General features: G+C 38.5%; 1 protein-coding gene and 1 pseudogene across 3 annotated transcripts; both read right to left on the minus strand.

The window, feature by feature from the left end:
- Positions 1-2,053: 2,053 nt before the first annotated feature.
- On the minus strand, positions 2,054-3,607 carry LOC149820448 (pentatricopeptide repeat-containing protein At2g42920, chloroplastic pseudogene; annotated as a pseudogene).
- Positions 3,608-11,834: 8,227 nt separating this feature from the next.
- Positions 11,835-25,826, minus strand: LOC149820449 (serine/threonine-protein phosphatase PP2A-2 catalytic subunit). 3 transcript variants are annotated; one of them, XR_016426753.1, is made up of 7 exons: positions 25,245-25,826; positions 19,570-19,684; positions 15,723-15,831; positions 15,553-15,630; positions 12,931-13,122; positions 12,346-12,840; positions 11,835-12,139 (listed from the first exon to the last, which is right to left on the minus strand). XR_016426753.1 is itself a non-coding variant. In XM_089983575.1 (6 exons), the coding sequence occupies exons 1-6, from the start codon at positions 25,495-25,497 to the stop codon at positions 12,667-12,669; spliced, it is 921 nt and encodes a 306-aa protein (XP_089839701.1). In that variant the 5' UTR covers positions 25,498-25,826; the 3' UTR covers positions 12,278-12,666. The 3 variants fall into 3 exon arrangements, 1 of the variants encoding a protein (XP_089839701.1); XR_016426752.1 differs by having other exon boundaries at positions 11,835-12,161; XM_089983575.1 differs by lacking the exon at positions 11,835-12,139 and having other exon boundaries at positions 12,278-12,840.
- Positions 25,827-27,491: the final 1,665 nt, after the last annotated feature.

Raw genomic sequence — 27,491 nt, forward strand, 5'->3', positions numbered from 1 at the left:
CTTTCAGACTAGATACAGTATGGAGCAACATAGGAAGCATTGAAGATTGTATTGGACACTCTATAGAAGCAACAATTATACGTCAAATTCTTTAAATACGAATTTTGGCTCAAGAAAGTAAAATTTTTGGGACACGAAATATCAAAGGATTTAATATTTGTAGATCCCACTAAGGTAATTACTCTATTCTGAACTGAAGTTAGAGTTTCAATGATAAAATCTAGTTTTTTGATTTAGAACTTTGTCACTATGTTTCATTTCACTTCTCATTCATTTCTCATATTATTATTTTTTCTACTTAGGCCTACATTTTGTTCGGGGCGGGCAAAGCCCCCTACTTAGTCGAGCAGCCCCTACCCTACGGAAGATGAAAAAGGGAACCTTGTTTCTCGCCTCTCCCTTCCTATAAATTTCAACCATGATTTTTACCCTGCTTTCAGTGTTTCATCTTCATTTTTAGAAATTTTGGTTGCTATAAATCACACAAAGTAAATAGGGTAAGCAGGAAAGTGTGGGAGGTGTTTTTAGTTTAGTCTATGAGATCTCAGAGTTTCTAAACAATCAATCCTTTTGTTGACGTAGGTGTGTGCAACTTATAAAATGGAGTAAAGTTTGTGCGCGATAACGATCACAAAAGGTTAGTGTTTGCTGAAGCCTTTTCCGTCATGACTTGTGCATTCAAAAGCAATCATAATTTGGATTGTACTTGTGACTTTCTCATAGCTAACTGGGTCCTTCAATTGTGTTACTAGTAACCAAAAAGCATCCTGTATCATTACTGCGGAAAAAGAATCGAGGTTCTAGTTAACTTGGATTTTGTTTCTCCTTTTTTAGGAGTTTGAATTTGGATCATTAATGTTATAGGTGCATTGTGTTCCCTATTAACAGACTATTTGACAGGAATCATGAATTCATGATAATGCTGAAAAAAAAAAACTGAACTAGAAGGTACTGAGGTGGCATTACTTTGAACGGGAAGATCAGGTATGAGGCACTTGCGAGTCAGGTAGGAAACTGTTGCAAAGATCTGGCAGGTCACCTGATGACATTTCAAGTGTGGTGCTTGTTGAGAAAGATAGGTGAGGGCTCTTCTCACAGAAGCTTTTTCATTACCTTGTTTTGATTCCCCACCTCTATGGTCTCACCAGTTTCCACTGTAACTCACCAGGTCAAACATTAAATCAGAAGCAGTGGTCAAGATCATGGAATATTTAGACATGCCTTTCCCTCAACTGGCCCTTTTTATTCAGGTCGCACCTTTGTAAGCTTCTGATCATTTTGGATCAATTAAGTAGATGAGTTATTTGCCAAGTTGTATGCAACTCAGCTCTTTAGACTCTAAACGGATTCTGGTCATTAGCTCATACATTATTTATGCACCTGTTTTCTTATTGTATCTCTTCCAGGTTCATGAGGGTCGCTGTATACTACACAGTTGCAAACAACCGATATGCGATCTTCGGCCAGTCTGATGCCTGTGAAATCTAAGGGCACTTTTCATGGCCACGTCAACTGTATTCAATCACAAATTGATAGATATGCTGCTGGTTCAAAGTTTAGCAATTATCAGCTGGAGATTGCAAGTCCTTATCAAATAATTGCAACAGCCACTATTTGTTATGCAACCATGTAACAGAACTGTATTATATACTCATTCAACAAGCAGCAATATAGAAGCTATTATTCATTTACTGATCTTTTCTTATATTATGTGTATAATTCTTATTATCATAAATCAATGATAAATCACAATCAATCTCTTTGTAGTTCAATGTGATTTCTAAGGAATGCAAAAAATAAAAGACTCTCACTTGATACTGGAGAGATCCAGATTTGACATCTTTTTTCCTGTAAGCCAGCTGAGCTACTTATACAACAAAAGATCAAGTTAGTGCCTGCCGGTCCCAATGTTTATACAAAGCATTATGGGAAATATTGAAGTAGTGCTTTCAAATAGCATTGTTGCTATCTTTTCTGCAGCTTTCAGCAACTATGCTGACCGAATTATTTGGTCCAAGTCGTTATAAATGAGGTGGTATATGAAATGGGACTGTTAGCTTCCCTCCATCATCATGGCCCTCGCCAAGATTTCAAGCATGTCACAAATTTCTATAGAACAAGGGTGTGATGAATTTCCAGCCAGAAATTCTTCAACCTTTCCATTCACTTCAATGAAGCTGCAGCCAGGTATCTTTAGCCATCCCTTATCATCAATTGATTTCCTAACACTACTAGCATCTGCCAGCCAACCAGCTGCCTTGTACATATTATGCAGCAGTACATGAGATCCACAGTCACTCATTCCCAACTGAGACATCTGTTTCCAAACACGGCCTCCAATCTCAACCTTTCCATGTATCCTACAAGCACCCAGTAAAGCTCCCCAAATATTGATATCAGGTTGAGCTGAAGCAGCTGCAAACTTCTCTGCTTCATCGAGATGGCCAGCTCTACCGAGAAGGTCAACCATACACGCATAATGTTCAGGCTTTGGATCAATGTGGTAAAGACATACCATAAGATCAAAGCAACGACAACCTTCTTCAACTAGGCCTGCATGAGCACATGAACTAAGAATCGCGATGAACGTAACATCATTGGGTTGGATCCCTGCTTCCTGCATATTGGAGAAGAACTCGAGCGACTTCCGGGCATTCCCATTCGTCGCAAGCGCTGTGATCATACAATTCCATGACTTCACATCCTTCTCTAACATCCCCTCAAACACCAACAGTGCTTGCTGGATGCATCCGCACTTGGAATACATGTCAATCAATGCGGTTTCGATGAAAACATTAGGTCCCATGCCTACCCTTGCAATGTAGGCATGAATCCAACGGCCTTGAGCCAGCGCACCCAGATGAGCACACGCCGAAAGCACGCTCACAACAATAGATTCGTTCGGCTCCGCACCAACAAACTGCATCTCCTGAAAAAGCTCCAGCGCTTCCGCGAACATGCCCGCCCTGACATAACCCGCAACCATTGCGCTCCACGACACCGCACTTCTCTCAGGCATTTCGTCGAACAATTGGCGCGCCACAACAACCTCACCGTTTCTAGCGTACCCATCGACCATCGTCGTCCAGAGCACAACATCCCTCTCAGAACCACCATCAAACAGCTTGCGGGAGGCGACCATATCAAGACTTGCCGAGTACATCTGCACGAGTGCGCTCCGAACGAAGACATCAGAGCAATCGACGGCACCGGAGACGACGACGTGCGCGTGAACCTGGCGCCCGAGCTTTCCGGCGGGATCGGATCGAACGCAGGCCTTGATGAGCGGTGGGAAGGTGAAATTGTTGCCCTGGAAGCCCTGTTTCAGCATGTCCATGTAGAAGGAGACGGCGTGAAGCGGGACGTCGGATTGAGACTGAGTTCTGATGATGGTGTTCCACATGAATACGTTGCGCCTCCGGGCGTGCCGGAATATAGAAGAGGCGTAGCGGAGGGAGGCGGAAACAGCGAGGAGGAGGCGGCTGAGAGGGAGATTGTGGGAGTCTAGTCCGGATTTGATGAGGTGGGCGTGGATCTGCTTGAGGTTTCGGAGCCTCCCGATTGATTTGTCGAGCAGAGACACGATTTGGTGGTGGTGCAGAGGCATTGTCCCACCGAGAAGACGGTGGGCTTGCCCATGATTTTGTGTGAGCTTGAGTTTGAGCAGAGCGGTCTCTTCTAGTTCTACAGTACTACTACCCACCAAAGAGCCGCATCTTCTTGTTCATGGTAATGATAACGGGAAAATAACGGCTTGTGTGAAAATCCATTTTTTTCACTCGGGTTTATCGACTAAATGTCAAAAATTAAATAAAATGAACAATTAAGGTCCCGTTTGGATCTGTTTCTATTTATTGCTTACAAACATATAAATTAAAACGTATTATAATGAAGATACTTGCTTTTATTTTTAATTAAGTTAATATTTGGATCATCAATTATTTAAACTTTTAGTAAACCAGCACGGGGATGATGGTGGATGGTATGGTAGTAATGATGGTGGATGGTAGTGGTTAAACAACCTGAAAACTTATAAGAATGATGATTTCAGCATATAAGTAGATGTTCTTAGTGATCACATTTATTGTACACTCTGCTAGAGAGAAGAAGACCAAACCACCTTTTACTATTTTGTGGTTGGTCTACACTTTAGGGGTAGTACTTTGCTTTGGATTAACTAGGTTGCTTTTCCGCCTATTAGCTACTACAAGAAATTCAGGCGTTACTGGCGCAATCTTTGCGCCAGTAAAAGTCTTTACTGCTGCAATCGCAGCGCCAATAAAAGTGCTGGTGGTAAAGGTTTCGCTGTCACATTTTGCATTCGTTTCACTGGCATGGGTAGTGCGTCAGTGAAAATATTTTCACTACTAACAAAATGGTTTACTGGTGCACTTTCTGCGCCAGCGATATCTTAAAACTGGCACACTTTCTGCGCCCGTGAAAATCTTTTCACCAGCGCAGTTTGTGCGCCTGCAAAACCTTTTGAAAGTCCATTTTTTACTGGCTTATTTATTGCGCTAGTAAAAAATGTTTTTTTTTTCAAAAGCATTGAGGGTCAAATGACCACATTAAAATAAGTGTTAATTGCTCCAATATATTAACAAGCAGTGCAAATGGGTCAACGAAAATTGCATAATATTGACAAACCAGAGAAAAGGCCAACCAATCAATGCATATAATAGCCAATTAATATTCTAAAGCACCAGCAAGTACCTTGCAGCTCGTCCTGAGGATGTAGAGCAAATAATAACAGAAGCCTTCACCTTGATAGCTGCACGTACCTGGGTGGGAGTTTGGAAATATTATGAACTCATAAGACATTCTTACACCCAGATCAGAGTTCACATGCTCAACAAGAGGGTTGCTAGACAAAGAAAACAGGGGATAGAGGAAAGAGTAAAAGCCAGAATAATGAACATACTGCCGAAAAAGAAATGGACTCTAAGTGTATCATTGGTTCAACATATTTTACAGTCTTCTTGAAATAAAGGTCTTGATTGAAAACCTTCTTTGCCTGCAGGTAGAGCAATATTGGTAATAAGATGTAAATTGTTAAAACAATAATTGCTAGGATATATAGCTAAATTATAGACGGCTTTGAAAACTATATATGATGACCATATAACGACAGATTCGCCTTACTTCCCAATTAACTTTCAAAATGAAAGTTGGAAACAGGATGTCCACAGACATTCAAAGATGGAATTATTTGAATGGCTTTGAGTAGAGGAGAGATAAACTGGAAAATGCATGTATGCAAAAACCCTTTAAACTAGTTACACGCATGACAGCATAACCATTTCCCTTTTCAATTCCTTTTTCAGTTCGTCTATATGTTTTTGCTAAGAAACAGCAGCACTAAAGTTGACCTTATCTCCAGAAGATGTCTAATGTCAAAGTTGTGCTGGCAACACAGTTCATTGTTTTATGCACAAGGCAACAATCTTCCTTAGGTATGGTTTCTTTTTTCCACTCTTCAGTGTCAACAGTATTACGAGAATACCATGTGATTCAACTTAATCCTAGGCTAAAAGAGCACAAAGGCTCTAACATAGCAACTTTTCAATGACAGGAACATTACCTCTGCACAAATTTTACCAACTATAGAAATAGTCTCAACAGGGTACAATCCTCGAAGAGTTTCTGCACCCAACAGAATTGCATCGGCACCTGCACATAAAGTGACTATTTCCAAAAAATTCTGTTGCACTTATCAGTTGCGGATAACTTTAACAATAAAGATTTAGAGATAGATAAACAATGTTAAAACATTGATAAAAGATTCAAAGATTTTCATTAAATCAATTCGACCTAAAGAGTGTTTTTCTACAAATAAGCAATAACAGATACATCTACATGTTCAGATTAAGCAAGAAAACACTTGTAACTATGATTTCTTTTTTTTTTGGCAAAGTCTCAATGAAAGCATTGGTGGATTACTCTCTCTCTCTCTCTCTCTCTCTCTATATATATCTATATATATATATATATATATATATATATATATATATATATATATCAGTGGATAGGGTAACAACTCACGGAAAATGTAAACTGACATACCATTAAACTATAAGTTTATGGTTGCCTGATACAGAGCAGTTTTTGCATCTGGCCTGTTAGTTTCAAGTACTCCAGCAACTTTGTCAATCTTGCAGTGAAGCTTTCCTACTGATCCTTTTAACCTCCTCCTCTTCCTCATCTTCCACCTAGAAAGAAGCATTGTAATTTAGTTAAAGAATAAGTATCTCTGCTTCAAGATGGAAAGAGCAATTTTCACTGCTTCTAGAAGAAATATATTCTGCAAACCAACAAATTGAAAGGCCAAGTTATTGGTGCAAGTGGCTAAATCCTTCTCAACTATACATAATTACATGACTGTATATACTAAGAGTGGTGGTAGGGTGACCCTTAATACAACCTACGGTTCAAGCCCAAATTTTCATGCCATCACTTGTACACAAGCTATTTGGTAATTGATACAATGATGAAGAACTTGTAGAAAAAAACAGCTTACCTTAATCCTGACATTTGGGCTGTGGCTCGTGATACAAGAAACACTAGTGCAGGTCTCCTTCTCTTTCGACCAGCACCAAAAATCTGTTCTGCTGTTGACATCAATACGGGGTTCTCGGCACCAACTATTTACAGTCAAGAATACAAGGCATAACTAAATGCAACTTTGGTACAAAAGTTGATTCTTGCTAATTACTGAAGTTCATTTTGCACAGTCCTCATATTAGTGTAAGAGAAACCTTGGTACCTGCAACTATTCAAAAGAGGCACCCTCTGAATGAGCATACAATAATTCAGCTTGAAGTTGCTCAAGTTGAGATCTCATTATTTGCATTTCAGCGACCATTGGATTGCGATTTACCTACAGTCAAGAACACAAGGCATAACTAAATGCAACTCTCATGAAAGAAAAAGGAAAGTAACTAATGCAACTATGAGAATTAACTTACAATTTATTTTGAATGTTGCGTGCACGGTTTGCATACTATAAGGTATTCAAAGTTTCCTCTGCATTTGTTTCAGCAGGGCTAACACTGGCTATAATCAAAACATATATCAGTAGATGATGATGATGGAATATCAATAATTTCTTAAAAAAGAACAAATAGGCATTTATACGTGGGAAATTTCCATGTGGGGAAACAAAAACAGAAAGAAAAACCGCATCTTTTTCGCTACGCATTAAAGAGGAAGTACGAAGTCAAACACCAAGAAAGAAATCATGTCTTAACAGTTATGTGATATGGGTTGCCTCCTGTTTCCTCAAAAAGAACCAATAAGGTCTTTTGTTGCCTTCAAAATTGCTCTGGGGACGTGATATCTGAAAGATACAAATGTTTAGTACAATTATCTCAGTAAACAAACATGAGAGAGAGAGAGCATGTATGGTTTCATGCAAGTGAAAGAGAATGATGGGTTGTGGAGCCAAATGAAGCCACCATATTACGTTACATGTGCGTGTATGTTCTTGGGATGGCAATGATACTTGCATGGACTGAGAAGGCTGGCCAAGAGGAGTGAGGTAGGATACCCAGTAACGACCAATGCTTTGACCGTTGATCCAAACCTGACCTTTTCCCATGCTCGAGAGATCCAAAGCAACAGGGTCCTTTCCACCATGTGCATCAAAGAATTTCTGAAGAATTATTACAATTATTAGCAAGTGACGTCATTTTGTTGAATAGCGCTTTGTATGCTTAAAGTTAGGGATGTTTGAAACTCCATAGTGAATGAAGAAGCTGACTAGCATTGGTACCTTGTACCATGTGATTGGCTCATTAACGGAACCCTTAGCAACAGACCATTTAACTTTTTCTGATCCCTTAAGGTTATGTAGCTTAAGTTTTTCACCTCTCATTCCAACCTGCAAACATAGCTTCTTTAGCTTTTTGTTCACTGAAGAGAAATACAAGTTCTGCAATTTTATTTTCTTCAAACAGAAAAAAAAAGAGGACCATGGTTTTTAACTTCTTAATAATCACTTCATAGCCCCAAGTAATCTGGGAAAGATCCTGGGCTCTATTGTTCAAGCCTTGGATTGTTACACTATTTAGACCAGCAACTCTGTGCTCCAAGTATGCACCATTGTCCTTCACATCTGCAGAAAATATATTAACACATAAGAAATGATAAAACTTCGGTCCTTCACTAAATTTGGCTACTATTACGAGGAAAGGTACTTGCAGAGTTGCAATAATCTAATAAAATGAGCTTGTGTCATGTACTGTTTGACATGTTTGGAGAAACTTATACTGAGATTGCAAGTCCAAGCCCACCAAGTCTATATTGAGGCTTGAACTCTATTTTGGTTGCAAAACAGGTTAGAGTTTAGCCTCCAGCTGATCCTAAAATTTGTACTAGTACATAGACCGACTTTTCTGCAGTTTGTGGCCTAGTTGGTTATGTTGGTGTTACCTCAAGTTTGTCACCTAGAGAAAGAGTGGAAGGAGTTCCCCATAGTAGAGCCTTCTTGCAGAGTCACAGAGCAGAATGAAGGACCTTTAGGTGGCCCCACTTTGTCTCCTTCGTCAAACCTACATGAACATGGATGGAAAGAGAATTGATAAACATTACATGAAACATTTTAAAACAATAGTTGGCTAGGAATATATATGCTCTATGCAGGATATTTTATGGAAAACAAGCAAAAGATTCAAGAGAAATCTTTAGTTCTTTCACTTGATTCTTGGAAAAATATAGAGATCCAGAATAAGCTGGAATATGGTTCTTGTTTGAGAGAGAGAGAGAGAGAGCTAACCATATTCATCTAGGGGTGCCACCATAATACTGCAAATTGGTTGAAAGAAATTTAATAGCCCACTGATTCAGATCAAGCTTTCATAAAACACACAGAATGGGGCAGATCTGCATTTCGCAAAGCATGACACATTTGTTGGCTAACTGAAACCCGATCTTTTGAAGATGATCTTGTGTGTTGATGTGACCCACAAGCAGAATTGAAGCAAAGAATCTTGCAAGGGTGAAGGACCTCGACTCCATAGACATGACTTTGGAAGTCACTCGACCAATGTTGTCAGTGTCGGAATCAGACCTGTATCGTTTGGCCAACGATTCCGGTGAATCGGCCGATATCGATTCTCAAGTGAATCATTCTAAATCGACCAAAAAACAATTAAAAAATATTATGTGCCAATCAAAACATGACACATGTTAAAGCCATTAAAATAATATTAAAAATTTGTTTTTTAGTTATTTTTTGCATTTATTAAAAAATAACTTATTCATATCAATTTTGTAGCAATACCACAAGTATCGACCGATACTGACAACACTGCACTAGACCCCATTGTTGGAGCTTGGAGCCTGTTTTCTACATGGATAAATCTACAATTTTCATGGATCCAACTTCACGATAAGTTGGTCAAAGGTTACAGGAGAGTGGCCTCTCTGCCCGTAAGGTGGGGGTTCAGGGGCACTAGATCCCAAGATGATTTTTTTGAAAGGTAGTTTTGTAATTTTATCTTAGACTCTTTGTTGTATCCGGCAATACTAATATACTTCATGTAAATTCGTTGACTCTTTCTATTTAAGAAGGTATCTCTTGAGTATAGTGTATCCCAATCAATATAGAAGCATCAGAAATCCTTGTTTTCGTGTGTGGTTGTTTTCTACTTTTTATTTTTTTTCGTGCTTGTTTCTTTGATACATCGTTAGGTTGAAGGATCGTTCCCTAACACTCATCTTCCACATGCTTTGTAACAGGAAGGCCATATCTTCAATGAAACCAATTTCAGGCGCCTTTCTAGATATGAGTCAAGGCATTTTGCCTATAATGTTGAACAGTAAGAGGACAGTCTTGACGTAGGCCCCTCATCATTTTTGAAATGTTCACTCCTATTTCCATTGATTAATACAACAATTTGTGCATTGGAAGTGAGGTCGACGATCCAGCTTCTAAATTTTCCACCGAAGCCCATTTTGGTTAAACAATCATCCAAAAATGAATAATGATATGGGTGAATATTTCAAAATGCTGGCTTTTATACAACAATAGACAGAATCGAACGCCTAACTGATATCCAATTTGAGAATGAATGCAAGTTGGCCACTTCTAGAAAGAGAGAAGAAATCCCGTTGTCAAGGAAAATCATGCATTTTGCGGCCTTGGAGGAAAGCACACTGAAATTTAGATATCAAAGAACAAAGAGCCACAATGCGTAGCATAGGCCCCGGGGGCAGGGGTCCTAGCCTCGGAGTTTTATGCTGGCAGCACCACGACCGTAGGTATGGCAGGCTGTGCCAGCGCGACCAGGTCTTCGTGCCGGGTGCGGTTTCTTCAGGTTATAAATCCAAAAATAAAGAAGGAGCCTTACTCAACCTGTTAGCAAGAATTTTTGCAACCAGCTTATATGGGTTTGAACCTGGAGACGTCTCCAGCAGCTGCATCTTTCAGAATGAGAATAAAAACGGATCTATTGAGTTCCTTAAGGAGAGATCCGTTAGAATTGAGCTCAAAAGCAATCTCACATAAGTCATCTGTGCAAGTATCCCAAAAAATTGTGTTGGAATTCTGTCCGGACCTGGACCTTTTTCCGAAGCCAATTACCATAGTGCCCCTTTAATAATCTCATCCTCCGAGAAAGGTTCTTCAATATGCATAGATGCTTCTTGGCTTAATTTGTTCAAAGGGAGATTACTTAGATTGCTGTTACAAAAACAAGGTAGTACCAAGAAGTCGCCCCATTGATATCTTCACCATAGGCCAATCTTTTTTGGACGAAGAAAGCTGGGGTTAGGCAGACCCCCACCAGTTATACAACTCATACCATTGGCTTTTGAACTTGCAAAGTCCCAACACAAGATGCCGTGCGCTAACTGCTCCTACCAAACAAGCAGAGCCCCCATTGGTCCATATAGGCCAATCTTTTTTTTTTTGAAAAGCAAGCTGGGTTAGGCAGACCCCTACCAGTTTTACAACGATACCATTGGGATTTGAACTTGCAACGTCCCAACACAAGGTGGCGTGCACTAGCTGCTCCCACCATTTTAACGCAGCACCCGTTGGTTCCATAGGCCAATCTTAAATCTTAATATACGGAATCTTGCTAACACGCTGTCCATGAAAGGCCTTCATATGGAAATACTTTGTGTTCTATTCACCCCAGCGCAGCCATTGCACACAAAAACGTCGAGTCCATTTAATTTCCTCTCTAATTCTCCATTCAAAGATGTTTTCAAACTTTTGAAGATTTAGCCTTATCGTGAGTTGAAGTAAACGAGTCATTATCACACTGTATTCGCAGCTTAGAAAGTTGAGCTTCTGAGTCAGTAATCTTACGAAATTTGTTATCACCATTGTAGCCACGCATATGAATTCTCAGCAACTTTATTTTAGAAACCACCCTGTAAGCTGCCCATCGACCATGCACTTGATGGTTCCACCAAATCGGGATCATCCCATTGAACCCAGGGATACGGAGCCACCAATTTTCCAGCCGGAAGCATCTCTTAAATCTGGAGTTACACCCGAAATCCAAGATAACAATCCCATAATCAAAGACAACACGAGGGTATACCCAGCCATGAAGATCCTATCATCCCTCTCATTTCCTCTCTGAGTTCCAGCACTGACTCCCAAAACAGAGCCTAAACGTTCTCTACTTGGCCTGATTTTTCTTAATGTCTAGTTCAGGCCTTCTGTCATGCTCAGACTCTAAATCTTGAACCCACAAAACCAACCAAAAAGAAGCGTTCATCATTTGATGCTGCCATTTAACTAAAAACAGAAGAGTGAAGGATATGTTGCAGGAAACACAAAGCATGCAACTAGCCTGACTTATCCTTTTAAACTCGTCACGTTGGTCAAGATATGCCAATTTCATTTTTCAAAAGCCATGAATCAATCATGCTTGAACGTTTAGTAACCTAGAATCTCCATTCATTAATAACTCTCAGCATGTGTTGCAACATCACATTACCCAACTTGAATTCTTGACTACACAAGCTGGTCATCCCAAGTTTCTTACAAAAAAGTCATTAGTTGTCTATTAACAATGAATTCTTGACCAACTGGGGGCTCCGCTTGTCTGGCAGTAGCCATTGCAACTTCAAATCCCAATGGTATGGTTGTATAACTGGTAGGGGTCTGCCTAACCCCAGCTCTCTGTCGAAACAAAATGAATCACCTGAAGAGAAGAAACAAGTTGTCTATGAAAAATGAATCACCATGACCACCTGTTTTCTGAAGGGCTGTGCATGTGCAAGTGTTGGGGAGGGGGACTTGGGTTGCATAACATAAACATTCAGGGAAAGCACGTGGATGGCGCATGTATATGTATTGTGCAAAACAAGATTTACATCCAGTCATACCAATTTAACTAGCAGCAAATTCTAGCTTTTACTCCCTCGCAAGCCCTTTTTTTTTCTTTTCTGGGTCTGCCTTTCATGCTTCTTTTATAATGATGAAATAAGAGAATTACTGTTATTGCTGCTCTTCTAAGAATACATGACAACGAACAAAGCCTTTCAAAGTGTGTAGCCTACCAACAGTGGCAACAGCGGCAGCGGCAGCAGCAACACCAGAGCATGACTCCAAACAAAAGAATGATCCCACTTACCAAAACTCTTCTAAGACAAATCTACATAAGCACAGCAGAAAAACAGCATTGCAGAGTACAAAAACAAAGAAGATTACAAAAAGTAATCAGGAGTCTTGCGTGACGTGTCAGGTTCAATCTGCCGTGGAGCTGGGTCAAACTGAAGAAACCTCTGCTCCATTGACTCCCCAATCTCCAATATTGCAGCCATGTTACCACAGCGGTAACAGTAGTTGGGAGCACTGAAAACAGTCACCACATTCTTATCCTACAAAACAAGGACCCAGAAATTGTACAGCAATTCTACATAAGCACAAAGAAAAAAGCAGATCTGTCTATTGAGTGGGATGTTGCATACCTGGCACCAATTAAAACCTTCCATCACAAGCTGGTGAGCTCTTGAAATAAGAGCGAGGCCATTTGTATGATTGAACTGTGCTGCGATGTCCTGTCCAAATGTGTAGCCTGCACCACGAGGGGAGATTCCCCAGCCACAGCGATCATCTGGATCAGACCACAGAAGATCGCACATGGGTCCTTCATGTGGGACCTGTTTTACCCACCAAAAATACATTAATCGCAACCAAAACCACAGAAGAGAAGGAAGTGAAGGTGGCCCCAAAAAATACCACCACCACCAATTGTAGAAGCACCTCTCTCTCTCTCTCTCTCTCTCTCTCTCTCTCTCTATATATATATATATATATATATATATATATATATATATATTGTTGCATTTATTTGGCAAGGAAGGGTTCATTTGAACCATGCTCCCGTCATTAGAAAGGCACAAGGTGAAACCATCCAACCAGCACATTTAACCAACTTTAACATCAAAATAAGAATGCTACTTATTTGTACCAATATATAAATATGTATGCACCTAAACTTTTTTTTGAAAGAATAGCCTCCGAAGGGACCCGATACAAAAGCATTACAATTGGAGGTGAAAGTGATGAGATATCACTATCCAATGAATCTTTTGAAATCCTGAGGACCCGATACCCTCACCACCAAACAAACAAATCTGAAAATGCCCTCTAATGGATCCCACCTCTTCGTCAGGCCACCGAAGACGGAATTCTTTCTGTCAACAACAACTACGCCTTCATCCCAAAACAATTGGGGTCGGCGATATGAACCAACAAAGAAAATCATTCTGGGTCTTCCACATGAATCCTTCTCCTCCAATCATTTCTATCCAATGTCATGTCCTCGGTGAGGTTCAACCGTTCAAAGCATTCATATCCTTTCCTATCATCTCCATCCAAGTCTTCCTAAGCCTACCCCGACCTCTTTTAACTAATATATTTTCCCATTTCTCCATCTTTCTAACTGGAGCATCATTAGGCCTTCGCCGAATATGTCCAAACCACTGTAAACGATTCTCTCTCATCTTATTTTCAATGGGTGCAACACCTACCTTCTTACGTATCTCCTCGTTCTGAATCTTATCTTTTATTGTATTTCCACACATCCATCTAAGCATACGCATCTCAGCTACACTCATTTTTTGAATATAATGTCTCTTGGCAGCTCAACATTCTGTACCATATAGTAAAGTGGGCCTAATAGTCGTCCTATAAAACTTTTCCTTCAACCGCAATGACATTCTACGATCGCACAACACTCCAGTTGCACTTTTCCATTTCATCCACCCAACCTTATGATTTACATCTCCATCAATTTCTCCATACTTTTGAATGATAGATCCCAAATATTTGAAACAATCATCCACCAGTATTTTTTGCTCACCAAGCTTCACTACACTCCCATCACTACTTCGTTGCTTACTAAACCGACATTTCATATATTTTGTCTTACTCTTACTCAATTTAAAACTTCTTGCTTCCAATGTCTGTCTTCATAATTCTAACTTAGCATTAACCCCAGCTCTAAACTCATCAGCAAACAACATACACCACGGCACATTTTCTTGAATTGATCTTGTAAGCTCATCTATCACTATAGCAAATAGGAAAGGGCTTAAAGCTGACGGAATTCTTTCTGTCCGCTTCCATTTTATCTTAGGAAGAATAGCCTTAGAAGGGAGAGCAGCCCCTTTAAAGATCCTATTGTTCCTTTCCTTCCAGATTGTACCAAGCGAGCAAAATTCAGCACCGCCACTTAAACAACGATCTTGTATCCCTGTGCTGCTGATGAGTGGCAACAAGGATATCTCTAAGAGGCAGTTCCCTGAACATGCTGAATAGAGCTGGGTCTGACCAATCTCCCTGCAGAAGGAACTGCATAAAGGCATAGTCCCTAAATAAGTGGGTCACCGATTCCTCGGCAACACTGCACAGTGAGCATCAGCTCGCAAGCTGAAAACCTCTCTTCTTCAAGTACTCCGTCTTCACTTTCCTGGAGAGTACAAGCCAACCGAAGAAGGAACCTCTAGGAGGTAAACCATGGCCCCACAGGGACAGGTATGTACATGCACATGCATGTTACTGGTCAACGTGTCAAAACCAACAGAAAAGATTATTTCTACTTTGTAGCATTCTTCACAAGTATGGCATGATTACCTCCACTAGAAGATAGTTCAAACTTAGAAAAAGAATAGCCAGTCCCATCCTAACTAAAATACCATCATGTTCTTCAAAATAAATAAAATACCATCATGGCATTCTAATAGTTGGCATCCTAACAATTATCATAATAATTCTTCAAAAAATGTTTTCAGCTTATGAACATGCATTTTAGGAATCTATATATCCTTAAGAAAGTGTTCTGTAAAAGTTACTTAACCCTAGGGATAAGAATCAACATAATACATCACAAAATTTTCTAGAAAAACACATGCATGCACATGCCCACACACGCATGCAATCCATCCACATGCATGTACAGACTGAAATAGAAGTTGATGCTCTCATTTTTAAAGCATTTGTCACATTCATCTGACAAAGCCTGACAACAGTTACAAGTTAAAAGAATAAATCATAAAAAGAGATTATGACAAGATTTCATTGCATACTTCCTGTATCCGATCCAGAGCTCGAATATTATCCAATGTATCTAATGAGGGGGAGAGACCACCATGCAAACAGAAAACCTACAAAATTGAAAATTGAACTGGTTCTTGTAAAAAATGTGACAAAACTGGTACCATCAGAATAAACATCTACCATATGCAGGAACTCTAACCTGACTTTCAATAAGAGCTGTAAGGGGCAGATAATCAAAAAGGTCAGTAAAATATTTCCAGACATTTGCATTTCCATATTTTCTCAAGCACTCGTCATAGAAGCCATACCTGAAAATTAACAGTTTCATCAGGAGATAATACAAAGAATACACAAGGAAAACCTAATATTTTCATCAAACAGTAGCAAACTTAGCTGTGATGATCAAAGTAAAGCAGGATCATTTTGAAAAACCTATAAAAATAATTCCATTTATTTATATGATACGACAAAGGAAAATAACTCATGCATATGACAAGAAACTTATGTTTTCAAGAGAATCAGTTCAGATGATGATCACGTTCGCAAATTGTGGATCCTAAAAGAAACATAAACTACATTCAACTACAAGTAGATAGTTAAAAAGAATGGAGAATGTGAAACTGCTGATTATGAACTCGGTTATCTTAAACCCCTTAGATCAGAACACCCAAGCATAAATCTTACTCAAATGACAAAAAGAAAATATAGTGATGGGTGGTTCCTTCTTAGAGCCATGAATAGAACAAAGTGACCATCAGCAAGAATCAACCCCCTACACAAGCCACAAATGCCATCCAATTTGAATCTCTCAAGCAAGTAACACCATCAGAGGTCTTGGGCAGAAGATCCACCTCAAAGACCTTGAGCTGGGTATTGTATATATCTGGGGCAGCATCAAGCCTCTTGGAGCAGCATACAGTTGTAAGGTCCAACACGATAACCATTGTTACTATAGAAATTTTATGGCTGCATTATACCCTTAGCACACCAGGTCAGCCAATTACTCATTTCATCCTATATTGAGAACAAGGGTGTGGTTACTATTCCCATCAATATGGTTCATCACAACAAGAGAAAACGCATACAGATGGACAACCATTTTTCCTGTGAAAATACAGATTAAGAGCTCGAAACAAGATCACTTTTTGGTGCAAATCATGTAGTTGATTCATTTGCTAAGGCTTTGCCCACATCCCAGCTTTGGGATTTGAAGAATGAGCTGTTGATGATTTTTACACATACATAATTCTAATGACCCAAAACTGCTGGGTCATCTGGTTTTGTCACCCAAAAGAAGCTGTCCATCGTATTCACTCTCTCATTTATCTTACAGTCCCTACCCCAACCTGAACTCTCGTTGCAACTATACCTCAGTTCCCATCTAAGAGAAGAAAAAAGGAGAAAAGAACCCTTAAACCCTCACCCTAAAAACCGTAGAAGCCATCAAAACTAGACCTCTCTCTTATGTTTGAAGAGAGGAGTGGACAAAAAGAGACTGGCTGTCCAGACCAGGACAGTGAAGAAATTGGCCCAGCAACTAATTGAGGCACTACTCGAGGACGATCCTCGACTTCCACACCAACCTATGTCACGTGGATACGGCTGCATACGGGATACGACCATTTTTATGAAATTTCCAAAATGGCATATATAAGGGATACAAAATGGAAGTCGAAACGGAGTATCTGTGTGACATAGACACCAACCAGAAGGCCCTGAAGGAGATGACCATAATCTTGTTAACCCACTTCATCAAAGTGCATCAAATGGGCCCCTGCCTAGGGCACCATGCTCAACTTGAAGAATAGCATGAGTGCGGGATGGAATTTGTCCACCATGAGTTCGCAGACCTTATCAAGGCCAACAAGGAAGCCATCAACATGCTCTCAGCCCTCAATGTGGTTGACCCTCGGCATCACCCAAGCATGCATACCATAACTTGCCATCTATGTCACAGGGACTCGGCCAACCGGGTGCCGCACCCGTGTCGATGTGACGCGATGTGGGTGTGCGTGCAGCACCCGGTGCAGTCAACCTGACCCTGGGTGTGGTCCTCGCACCCAGGGTCATTTATGTCCAATTTTTTTTGCCGCACCCCCGCACCCAAGTTTTTTGAAAGTGCCACACCCCCGCACCCGCACCCGCACCCGCACCCGCACCGCACCCATGTAACATAGCTTGCCATCATGGGGCCTTACATAAATCAAAGATAGTTTCAACCTTTTTCTAAATCAACTTATAAATAATGCCTGAATCAACAAAAAACTCAAGCTAGTTCAACATAAAACCAAGTTATAATGACTTTTGAATCAACAAAGATAAACTCTTAGGTGCCAGCTTTTCCATCCATGGTATATTGATCATTTTTTCTAGTTCTCCAAACTGTATGAAATCACTTAAGCCTCGTTTGGGTGTATCTTAGTAAAGCAATGACCCTGTTGGAAATCTTTTTACCGTCATGCTGAAGCTACTTCACTATGAGGTTGCAGACCAAGTTGGCATGTTGTGGCAAGAGCCAATCTAGCAACTGAACCACTTGGACTCATCGGAGAGCCACAACCTTTGGAAGGGGAGGCAGTGACCCTTCTCTTTGTGTTCTTGGATTGCTTCAGGAGCTACACTAGTCCAAATGCACGCATCATAACTCAGGTTTCGTTCTCCCAGGGCCCACATTGCCATCCTTTTTGGTGGCATGCTCACTTTATGGTCACTAAACCTCTTCTGCATCATCATTTGCTAGCTTGGAGTAAAATCTCACCCCAATTCCGACGAAGTATCCTTCAGCAACATTGTTGTCATTCTAGTTTGGATGAACAGTCAATGGGCAAGGAGAGATGAAGGAAAAATAAACAGAAACAGAAAATAATAATCTGCCCCATATTCCTAAAAGTGGTTATTTCTATTTTTATCTATAACAATTTTTAAAATATAAACAAAAACAAAAAAATCAAAACATAACTTTAACAGTAGTAAAAGAAAAAGTAGACATAAAATAACTTATAGAGACACCTAGATCCTTCCTTAAGATAAAAGTTGACAAGATATGGCTAAACCGCTAAAGAATCTTTATGAACATTTCTAAAAGCTGGCTGTAAAGTTCATCCAATAACTGACTCGATCTTATGCTGCACATTAAGGAAGAATTTATTCACTTAAATACTTTGGCATGCCCTCTCAATTAATTTTTGACAGCCTACACACACATGTGCCTCCCCCTACCCACACCCACACATGCACTGAGAGGCAACAACATCTAATGACAAAGGCTTCTAAATTTAATGAGGATGGGTATTTTTTTCTATGCATGAGAAATCATTTGCAAGATAATGACAAAATTATAACAATCCACTGCATATTAATTGGCATTGATTTTAACAAATAAACATTAAAAGAGATTCATCATCTTGAACATCTGCCAAGAAAATGTTGGCCTCTAGGTGTACACTTCAATATTGAACAAGAATGTCAGGTTTCACAAAACAGATAATTGTTTACTAATTTCAGTTACACACTACTATTAAAAAGTCACCCAACTCTCATGTGAGGACAAGATGAATCTGATCAGATCCTGAACTGATTGAAACTAATTGGATCTGATCAAGTGTGACAGATTGCTTAGGTTTAAATAGCAGTTCTATATGACCATGGGCAATCATAAATAAAAAGCAGATGAAGCATGGGAATCATTCAAAATCACTTCTGTGAGGAAATCAAAAGTGAGGCTTCCAGGAAAAGCAGTGTTTCAGTGACACTAATCACACAAACTTTGTCCAGATTAGACTAATATTAAATTTAAACTAATACATTGGCTATAACTTGAAGAAATTATCCATTACAAGGCAATAACAAGAAACAGTGGGCACACACAAAAACACGCTGCAGAAACATGCACACACGCATGAGCACATGCACAGACACACAATCAGTGTGATGGTTACAAGTAACAACAGTCAACTTAGATAGGGAACATCTCAAGGACCAGCCAAAAGAGTTATGTAGCCAGAAAACAAATAAAAAGAAGAAGAAAACACTGTTTACAGACATACACTTGAGTTATCTGCCGACTTTCATGGTTCCCCCTGAGTATTGTAATTCTCTCTCTATACCGTACTTTCAATGCCACTAATAATGTGACAGTTTCCACAGAATAGTATCCCCGATCTGCAATCAAAGAATTGAGAAAACTGCAACTGGATAACTGTTGGTTCCATAAATAAATAAAAAAGAACTTGATAAACTAACAATCTAGCATGGAAACATGAAAAACAAAAGACGGGCCTTAGTGAACCCATAGAATGTTAGGTATTGAAAACAATCAAGAGGACAAGAGATTTGAACCCTAACCAAGCACAAAAAATATATAAGCCCAATCACAGATAAAAGTTCAAAATCCAAGAAAATCCGAAAAAGTAGATTCTCAATTATTCACGAAAGTCATGTGTTCATCAAAATTCTAGTTTTTTTTTTCTGTTTTGGCTTGATCTGACAAAAAGCAAGCCAAAACAGAAACTTTTTCTTCCAAAAGATACACATTGTTTATATTTTCTTAATTTGAAAAAGCAAGAAAAATAACATTTTCAAAGGTTCGATAACATAATTAAATCAAATGCCAGTGAACTACTAAGCTATGTTACACGGACTCTTCTAACAGGGCACCACACCCGCACCCATGCGGGTGCGACACTTGGACACGGCTTCCTCTGTGTCAGGTGAAGTCAGTCACACCGACGTCCATTTTTATCCAAAAGTAGATTCAGTTAACCCTAATGAATTCCAGTTTTATTTATATCATATATATATATGCACACACATACACATATACATACATCCATATATTTATATATATATAAACGCACCTCCACACTAGTGTGTTGTTATTTTTTATTGATGAGGAATAACAATTGTATATTATTAATTTGATTTATTGCATAAATTTATGTATGATGATATGATAATTATTTTTATTTCATTAGTGTTAACTTAAAACTGTTACAAATTATATATATATATATACATAAAGTTTTTTAAAGTGCCGCATCGCAGCATCTGCACCCGCTTCCGCACCTATGTGACATAGCTACTAAGTATCTTCAACAAGAAAAAAGTCTTGTGGCACACACTATCAAGGGACCAAATGGACTACCAGTAAGTCAACTTTTTCTTAAATTTTGAGACAGAGGGACGTCAATCATTTTCTATAACTGCTTAAACAGAGAATGTTAGAAAAATAAAGTATTTTTGGAACAACAGAATAGAACAGTGGAAAGAGGAGTAATGCATGTAGGGTTCCTAATGCTGATGATATTGAGAAAAGAAAAAAAAAGGAAGAAAATAATGAAAGAAAAGAAAGAACAACGTAAAGCAAAAGAAAGAGGAAGAAGGAAAGAGGATTAAAGAGAAAAAAAATTTGAGAGAAGGAAATTTTAAATTAAGTTTTTCTCAACTTTTAAATCTTTTCACCATTCCCTATTTCTTCATATTTTTTATATTGACCTCAAAAATCTTCTAAAAAAAGTTTGAGATATTATTGAGAAAAACAATTATTTTAAGCTTTTCAAGAAATTACCTATGCATATAAAAATACAACAACAACAACAACTACGCCTTCATCCCAAAACAATTGGGGTCAGCGATATGAACCAAAAAAGAAAATCATTCTGGGGCTTCCACATGAATCCTTCTCCTCCAATCATTTCTATCCAATGCCATGTCCTCGGTGAGGTTCAAAGCATTCATATCCTTTCCTATCATCTCCATCCAAGTCTTCTTAGGCCTACCCCGACCTCTTTTAACTAATATATTTTCTCATTTCTCCATCCTTCTAACTGGAGCATCACTAGGCCTTCGCCGAATATGTCCAAACCACCATAAATGATTCTCTCTCATCTTATTTTCAATGGATGCAACGTCTACCGTCTTACGTATCTCCTCGTTTTGAATCTTATATTTTATTGTATTTTCACACATCCATCTAAGCATACGCATCTCAGTTACACTCATTTTTTGAGTATGATGTCTCTTGGCAGCCCAACATTCTGTACCATATAGTAAAGCGGGCCTAATTGCCGTCCTATAAAACTTCTTCTTCAACCGCAATGGCATTCTACGATCACACAACACTCAAATTGCACTTTTCCATTTCATCCACCCAACCTTTATCCTATGATTTACATCTCCATCAATTTCTCCATACTTTTGAATGATAGATCCCAAATATTTAAAACAGTCATCCACCGGTATTTCTTGCTTACCAAACTTCATTACACTCCCATCACTACTTCGTTGCTTACTAAACCGACATTCCATATATTATGTCTTACTCTTACTCAACTTAAAACCTCTTGCTTCCAATGTCTGTCTCCATAATTCTAACTTAGCATTAACCCCAGCTTTAGACTCAACAATCAAAACAATATCATCAGCAAACAACATACACCACGGCACATTTTCTTGAATTGATCTCGTAAGCTCATCTATCACTATAGCAAAAAGGAAAGGGCTTAATGCAGATCTTTGATGTAACCCAACCGTTATAGGAAAATTGGTTGTCACCCCTCCACAAGTGTGGACATTGGTTACTACTCCTTCGTACATATCTCTAATTATACTAATGTACTTGAGATAAACACATTTCTTCATCATTGTCCACCAGAGAACATCCTTAGGTACTCTATCGTATGCCTTCTCCAAATCAATAAAAACCATATGCAAATCTTTGTCCTCTCTCTATATCTCTCAATAAGTTGTCTAAGAAGATGTATAGCTTCCATAGTTGATCTTTCAGGCATAAAACCAAATTGATTCTCTGATATCATGACAACCTTCCTCAACCTATACTCACTCACCCTCTCCCAAAGTTTCATAGTATGACTCATGAGTTTTATACCACGATAGTTTGTGCAATCTTGTATATCACCCTTATTCTTATATAGAGGCACCAAAGTACTCTTCCTCCACTCATTAGGCATCTTATTTGTCCGCCAAATCTTGTTAAAAAGATTTGTCAACCATTCTAAACCTTTCTCACCCAAGCATTTTCAAGCCTCGATAGGTATACCATCTGGGCCAACTACCCTTCTTGATTTCATTTTCTTCAAAGCCTCTGCAATTTCTTTCTTTTGAATCTTGCGCATGAATTCATGATTCATCTCATGAAAAGGAATGGAGAAGTCTCCAAGATCTTGAGCATGACTTCCATTAAATAGCTTATCAAAATAATCTTTCCATCTCTCCTTAATCTCCTCATCTTTGACTAAAACCCTTTGTGTTTCATCTTTGATACATCTAACCATACCCAGATCCCTCGATTTCCTAACTCTCCTCTTTGCAAGCATATTAAAATACAAGAAAAACTTAATTTTTTTCACTACAGAAACTTCAGTATGATGCAAGAAATGAAGATTTACAAGAGGAGCAAAGTATGAATCTCATTTGTGCACGCACACACACAAAATGAAAAAAAAAAAGAAACAACACACGTTTGACGAAGATGAGATTGCACGCGTCCCCATGAAAAGAACATCTAAAAAACTTAATTTATTCCTTAACAGTCTTGACCACAATAAAAATGAAGTGAAATCCTTTTTATCATATTTTGCATCACTTTTGTTAGTGATGTCTGTTCAAAAATATGTTCTATTCCTAGAAAGTAAATCAGGTCAGGAAGGCCACAGTTATACATGGAGACATAGGACCCATTGATTAAGTTAATTCTTGTGCACATAACGAAGCAAGATTTTGTCCTCATGATCGATGACCCATGACCCAGTATTCTGAACCATAGATATCCATTAAATAATCTATACATATTCAGTGAATTCCACAACCCATACCTAACCACCCAAAATGTCATAAGAAAGTAAATATCTCACATTTCACTTCTAAGAAATTTATCCAAGTGGTTTTACCATAATCATCATCAAAGTCAACATATTCAAAATTCGTACCAAGCTTTTGGGTAGAATGGACAAGTTCAAAGGGAAACAAGTTTTTTGTATTATGAATGGAAAAAGGCAACTCATAACTCTTGCAGACTTGGCAGATACCATCTAATGAAAGTTATCTAATGTACTAGCAAGATGCTTATGCCGTGTATCAAAAGCACACTTGCAGGATTGAGAAACATCAAAAACAAAAGGCTGACTAGAACTTGGAGCTTCTTTCAACACGTAAAATTCATGTTTGGTTTCCTCAATGAACATTTACAAAAAAGAATCCTACATGAAAACAGATGCTGTGAGAAAGTGATATGAAACTTTGTTTGTTCTACAAGTTGGGCCACCAAAGTCGGGTTGCATTTCAATTGTGGATCAAAGTAAGTACCAAATAACGATTTAAAAAAAAGAGCTGAAAAACGTTCCTTTTTGAAATGCTTGTAAGGGTGAGATCTACTACCATTTGTCATGACAGTTCCTTGTCTTTTGATAAGGAAATGATTTAGCAAATTTATCCATATCATGTGTCACGTGATTGGTTGTTCTTCTATCCAAATATAAGCTACTATCTTTGCCCACTTGAATCTTGTCTTGTAAAAGCAATAGTAAGAGTAGACTGTAGCACGATGACACAGATGCAGCAGAAAGCATGGTTAGTGCCCTTTCCGCGCCCAATCCAATAAGTGCATTCAGATTTATTCCAGCAGTTATCAATAGCGAGATTTCACAATCCACAAAATTTGCTTAATGGTTTAGGAGGGTGAAACAAATGCTCACTAGGATAATCCTATTCTAAACAAATGATTCCAATCTTGCTCCCCTGATTCCTACTAGCATAAGAGAACTCTAGAGTATCATACATCTAGCTGTGGCAATGATGGTACTTTTCTCATAATAGAAAATTAGCACAACAATCACAGTGTGTGATTGATTTCCTATGAGCTCCCAAAAGGTTGTCTTAGGGTACAAAAAACTCCGAGAAATGAATGCAGGTCATGAGATGGGAATCTGATGAAGATAGAACTAACCTAAGAAATACAAATTAATTATTAAAAAACAGATAAAGCACGAGCACCTATCTCAACGGAAAAAATATAAGGATGATAATAAGAATAAACTTAAAAAAAAAGAGCCAATAAATTTAAAAAAAAAAATAACTGCAACAGAAAGTTACAATATTATGGATTTATTGAAAAACAAGTTAGAACCTTTTAACAAGGAAACACAGCCATCACCAGAAAAGCAAAGAGAAGACCATCAAAATAGCAGTTCACGTTGTTATAAGGTCCGAATCACAAAGGAAGAGCAATCTTGTAGACAACAAAGCGTAAGTTACACGATCACAAAACTCATTCCAACCTTCAAAAATGAGATCCAAATCGAACGCAGAGATGAACGAAGGGCTAGAAAAAGCCATATCTTTGTACAGAAGGTCAAGAAAGTACAACAGCTGGATCAACTATTCCCCACATAGTTAATCAATATGTACAACAAACTTAGTCAGATCGACCACGATAATATCAAAAGGAATGGGAGTAACATCACCACGAAACCACCTAATCATCCAGCATGCACTAAAAGGACAAATAAACAATCAAAGAAGTGGAAATTAGGGCATCGGAACCAGTCCGAGAGTCCTGTGCATAAATAACCAGAGGCTTTAAATCAACCGAACCAGGGCATCAGGAGAGCAAACAGATCATCAGAAGAAAGACAACAAGTAAAAAACCAAATCAATGGCGGCATCATCGACGAGCACGGATCGGAGAGAAGAAAGGGAGACCGACCTACGTAGTCGCCCATGAAGAGGTAATTGGTGTCGGGGGCCTTGCCGCCGATGCGGAACAGCTCGATCAGGTCGTGGAATTGGCCGTGGATGTCGCCGCAGACGGTGACGGGACACTTGACGGGCTGAACGTTCCATTCCTCGACGAGGACGGCCCTCGCCTGCTCGCAGAGCGCCTTTACCTCTGCCTCCGGCAGGTACTTGCACTCCATCAGCTGCTCGATCTGACGGTCAAGATCCCCTTGAGATGGCATCCTTCCTTCCCCCGCTCTGTTTGCTTCAGATCGGCCGATCGATCTACAGGTCGGTCGTTTCCAGACGAAAAAAGAAAACGGATTTCAGATCTTCTTCTTCACCTCCTCTTCTCAGAAATTAGGGCTTCGCATCATCCTTCGGAGAAGACGATCGGGGAAGGGATCTGTAGATCTGAATCGGAAGAAGGAAACAGAAAATTCGTTCTTTCTTTCTTCTTCTGGTTTTCCCCTAGGGTTTTATTTTTCTTCTCTTCTTTTCCTCCCCAAAGCAAAGCGAGGGAGGGGCACTCTCACTCTCTCTCTCTCTCTCTCTTCTTTCTCTCTAAGGAGACAGGTTTCTCTTGTTGACCGGCGTTGTACGAGACTCCGTTGCCCTTAATCATTTTTTTTGTTTTTGGTTTTTTATTAAAAAAATGTTATTTAAGAGCCAAACTTTTGCTCTTAATGTCAAATATGGGCCTCACGTTTCTGAAATTTTAAATATTGCCCAAACTTTTCTTGAGAATTCAAATAAGGGCCAACATTTAATATTGCCCTTTAATTCAGGTTATATCACAAGCATAGTGACAAACGTTTTTATCGGCAATTTCTTGTTTTTCAAAAAACTCGTGAGAAATTGAAAAAATTTCATAAGTCTTGCATTTTTTTCGGCAAAATCTTGGTAATAAAAAATTAAAATTAAAAGTATATAAATTATTTTTTATAAGAAAATATTAATAAAAAATATTTAAAAATAAAATTACATGATTTTTTGCAATAAATAGCCGTTTAAAACATAAATATCATGAATCACGGTATTTATGTTTTTTTCATAAATCTCACAATATTCTAAAAAACTTGTGACAAATTGTTGTTTTAAACTTTTGCACAATTTCTTGCAATATTATCATGAGATTTTCGTAAATCTCACGATATTTGTCACACTGATCACAAGCCAAAGTACATCAGTTGCCTTTATCATCAAGAGTTTAAAGTGCTTACTTTTTTTCTAATTTTCAAGGGACAGTAAAAGGAAACAAGTTTTCAAAGATAGGGAACAACTTGTTTAGCTTAAATGAGTCAAGCCTGCCTGAAGACAAGGTGTTCGAATCAAGAGAGCTCATATAGATAGAAAATGCATATTTTTTTATATATAATATATATTTTAAGTATAATATATAAAAATACAAAAATATGTATACAAAGATAAAGATGTATGAATAATAAATATACAAAATATGAATTGTTAAGTATAATATATATTTTAAGTGTAAAAAATATTAATGTTTTATATATAAAGAACATGAAATGTTTTTACATGAGCCCGCTCTTGTTTTGCTGGGCTAAACAGACAAAGCTGACTCATTAACATATGCCTTGTTTGATTTGTTGGGCTGGTTTATCATCCTAATAGAAGAAAATAGATGTTGACGTGTGTCCCTATTTATTTATTTTAAGAAACTTTTGGGTTGTATTTAAAATTCTAGAAACAATCTGACCTAATTTGAAATTAAAGGCAACGCTGGACTTAAATAAAAAAATTCCTTTTTAAATTTTAAGCAATTTACATAAATCCCCCAACTTAGTAGTTATTTACAAGAAGCTGCCATATTATTTCGGTATTTTATTTAGGCTCCTGCTTTTCCTTATATTTCATGGACGACAGATATGAAGCGGGAAGCGGGCTCCACAGGAAAGTTTAGATTTTTTTTTTCCAAAAAGGAACAGCATGGCCGGCCATACACTTGCTTCAAGTTGCTGGTCCCTGGTCCGGATATACACGGTTTTTTTTAATATTTTAATCAATAATAAACTATTTTCTGATATTTAATATTTAAAAATACTTTTTTTGAAGTATTATTCAAAAGAAATTCATTAAAAATATTAAACTGACGACCATGCAAATCCATGTTCGAATCAGCGTGTCCATTCCTGTCACCAAGGACACGCCGCCAAGATGGTGTGTCCTTGCAACATATAATATAATTGATAGGTATGGTTATCTTAATGGATTC

This window comes from Nuphar pumila, chromosome 12 (genome assembly GCF_984573655.1).
Source record: "Nuphar pumila chromosome 12, dmNupPumi1.hap1.1, whole genome shotgun sequence".
Taxonomy (NCBI): Eukaryota; Viridiplantae; Streptophyta; class Magnoliopsida; order Nymphaeales; family Nymphaeaceae; genus Nuphar; species Nuphar pumila.

Bases quoted from the DNA above. Each gene is read 5' to 3' on its own strand.
- LOC149820449 (XM_089983575.1), bottom strand. From the start codon at position 25,497: ATGCCATCTCAAGGGGATCTTGACCGTCAGATCGAGCAGCTGATGGAG. The intron at 19,685-25,244 runs GTCGGTCTCCCT...CTTTGATTGCAG, and splicing joins CTTCATGGGCGACTACGTAG to ATCGGGGATACTATTCTGTG. The intron at 15,631-15,722 runs GTTAGAGTTCCT...TCAATTTTGTAG, and splicing joins CAGCTCTTATTGAAAGTCAG to GTTTTCTGTTTGCATGGTGG.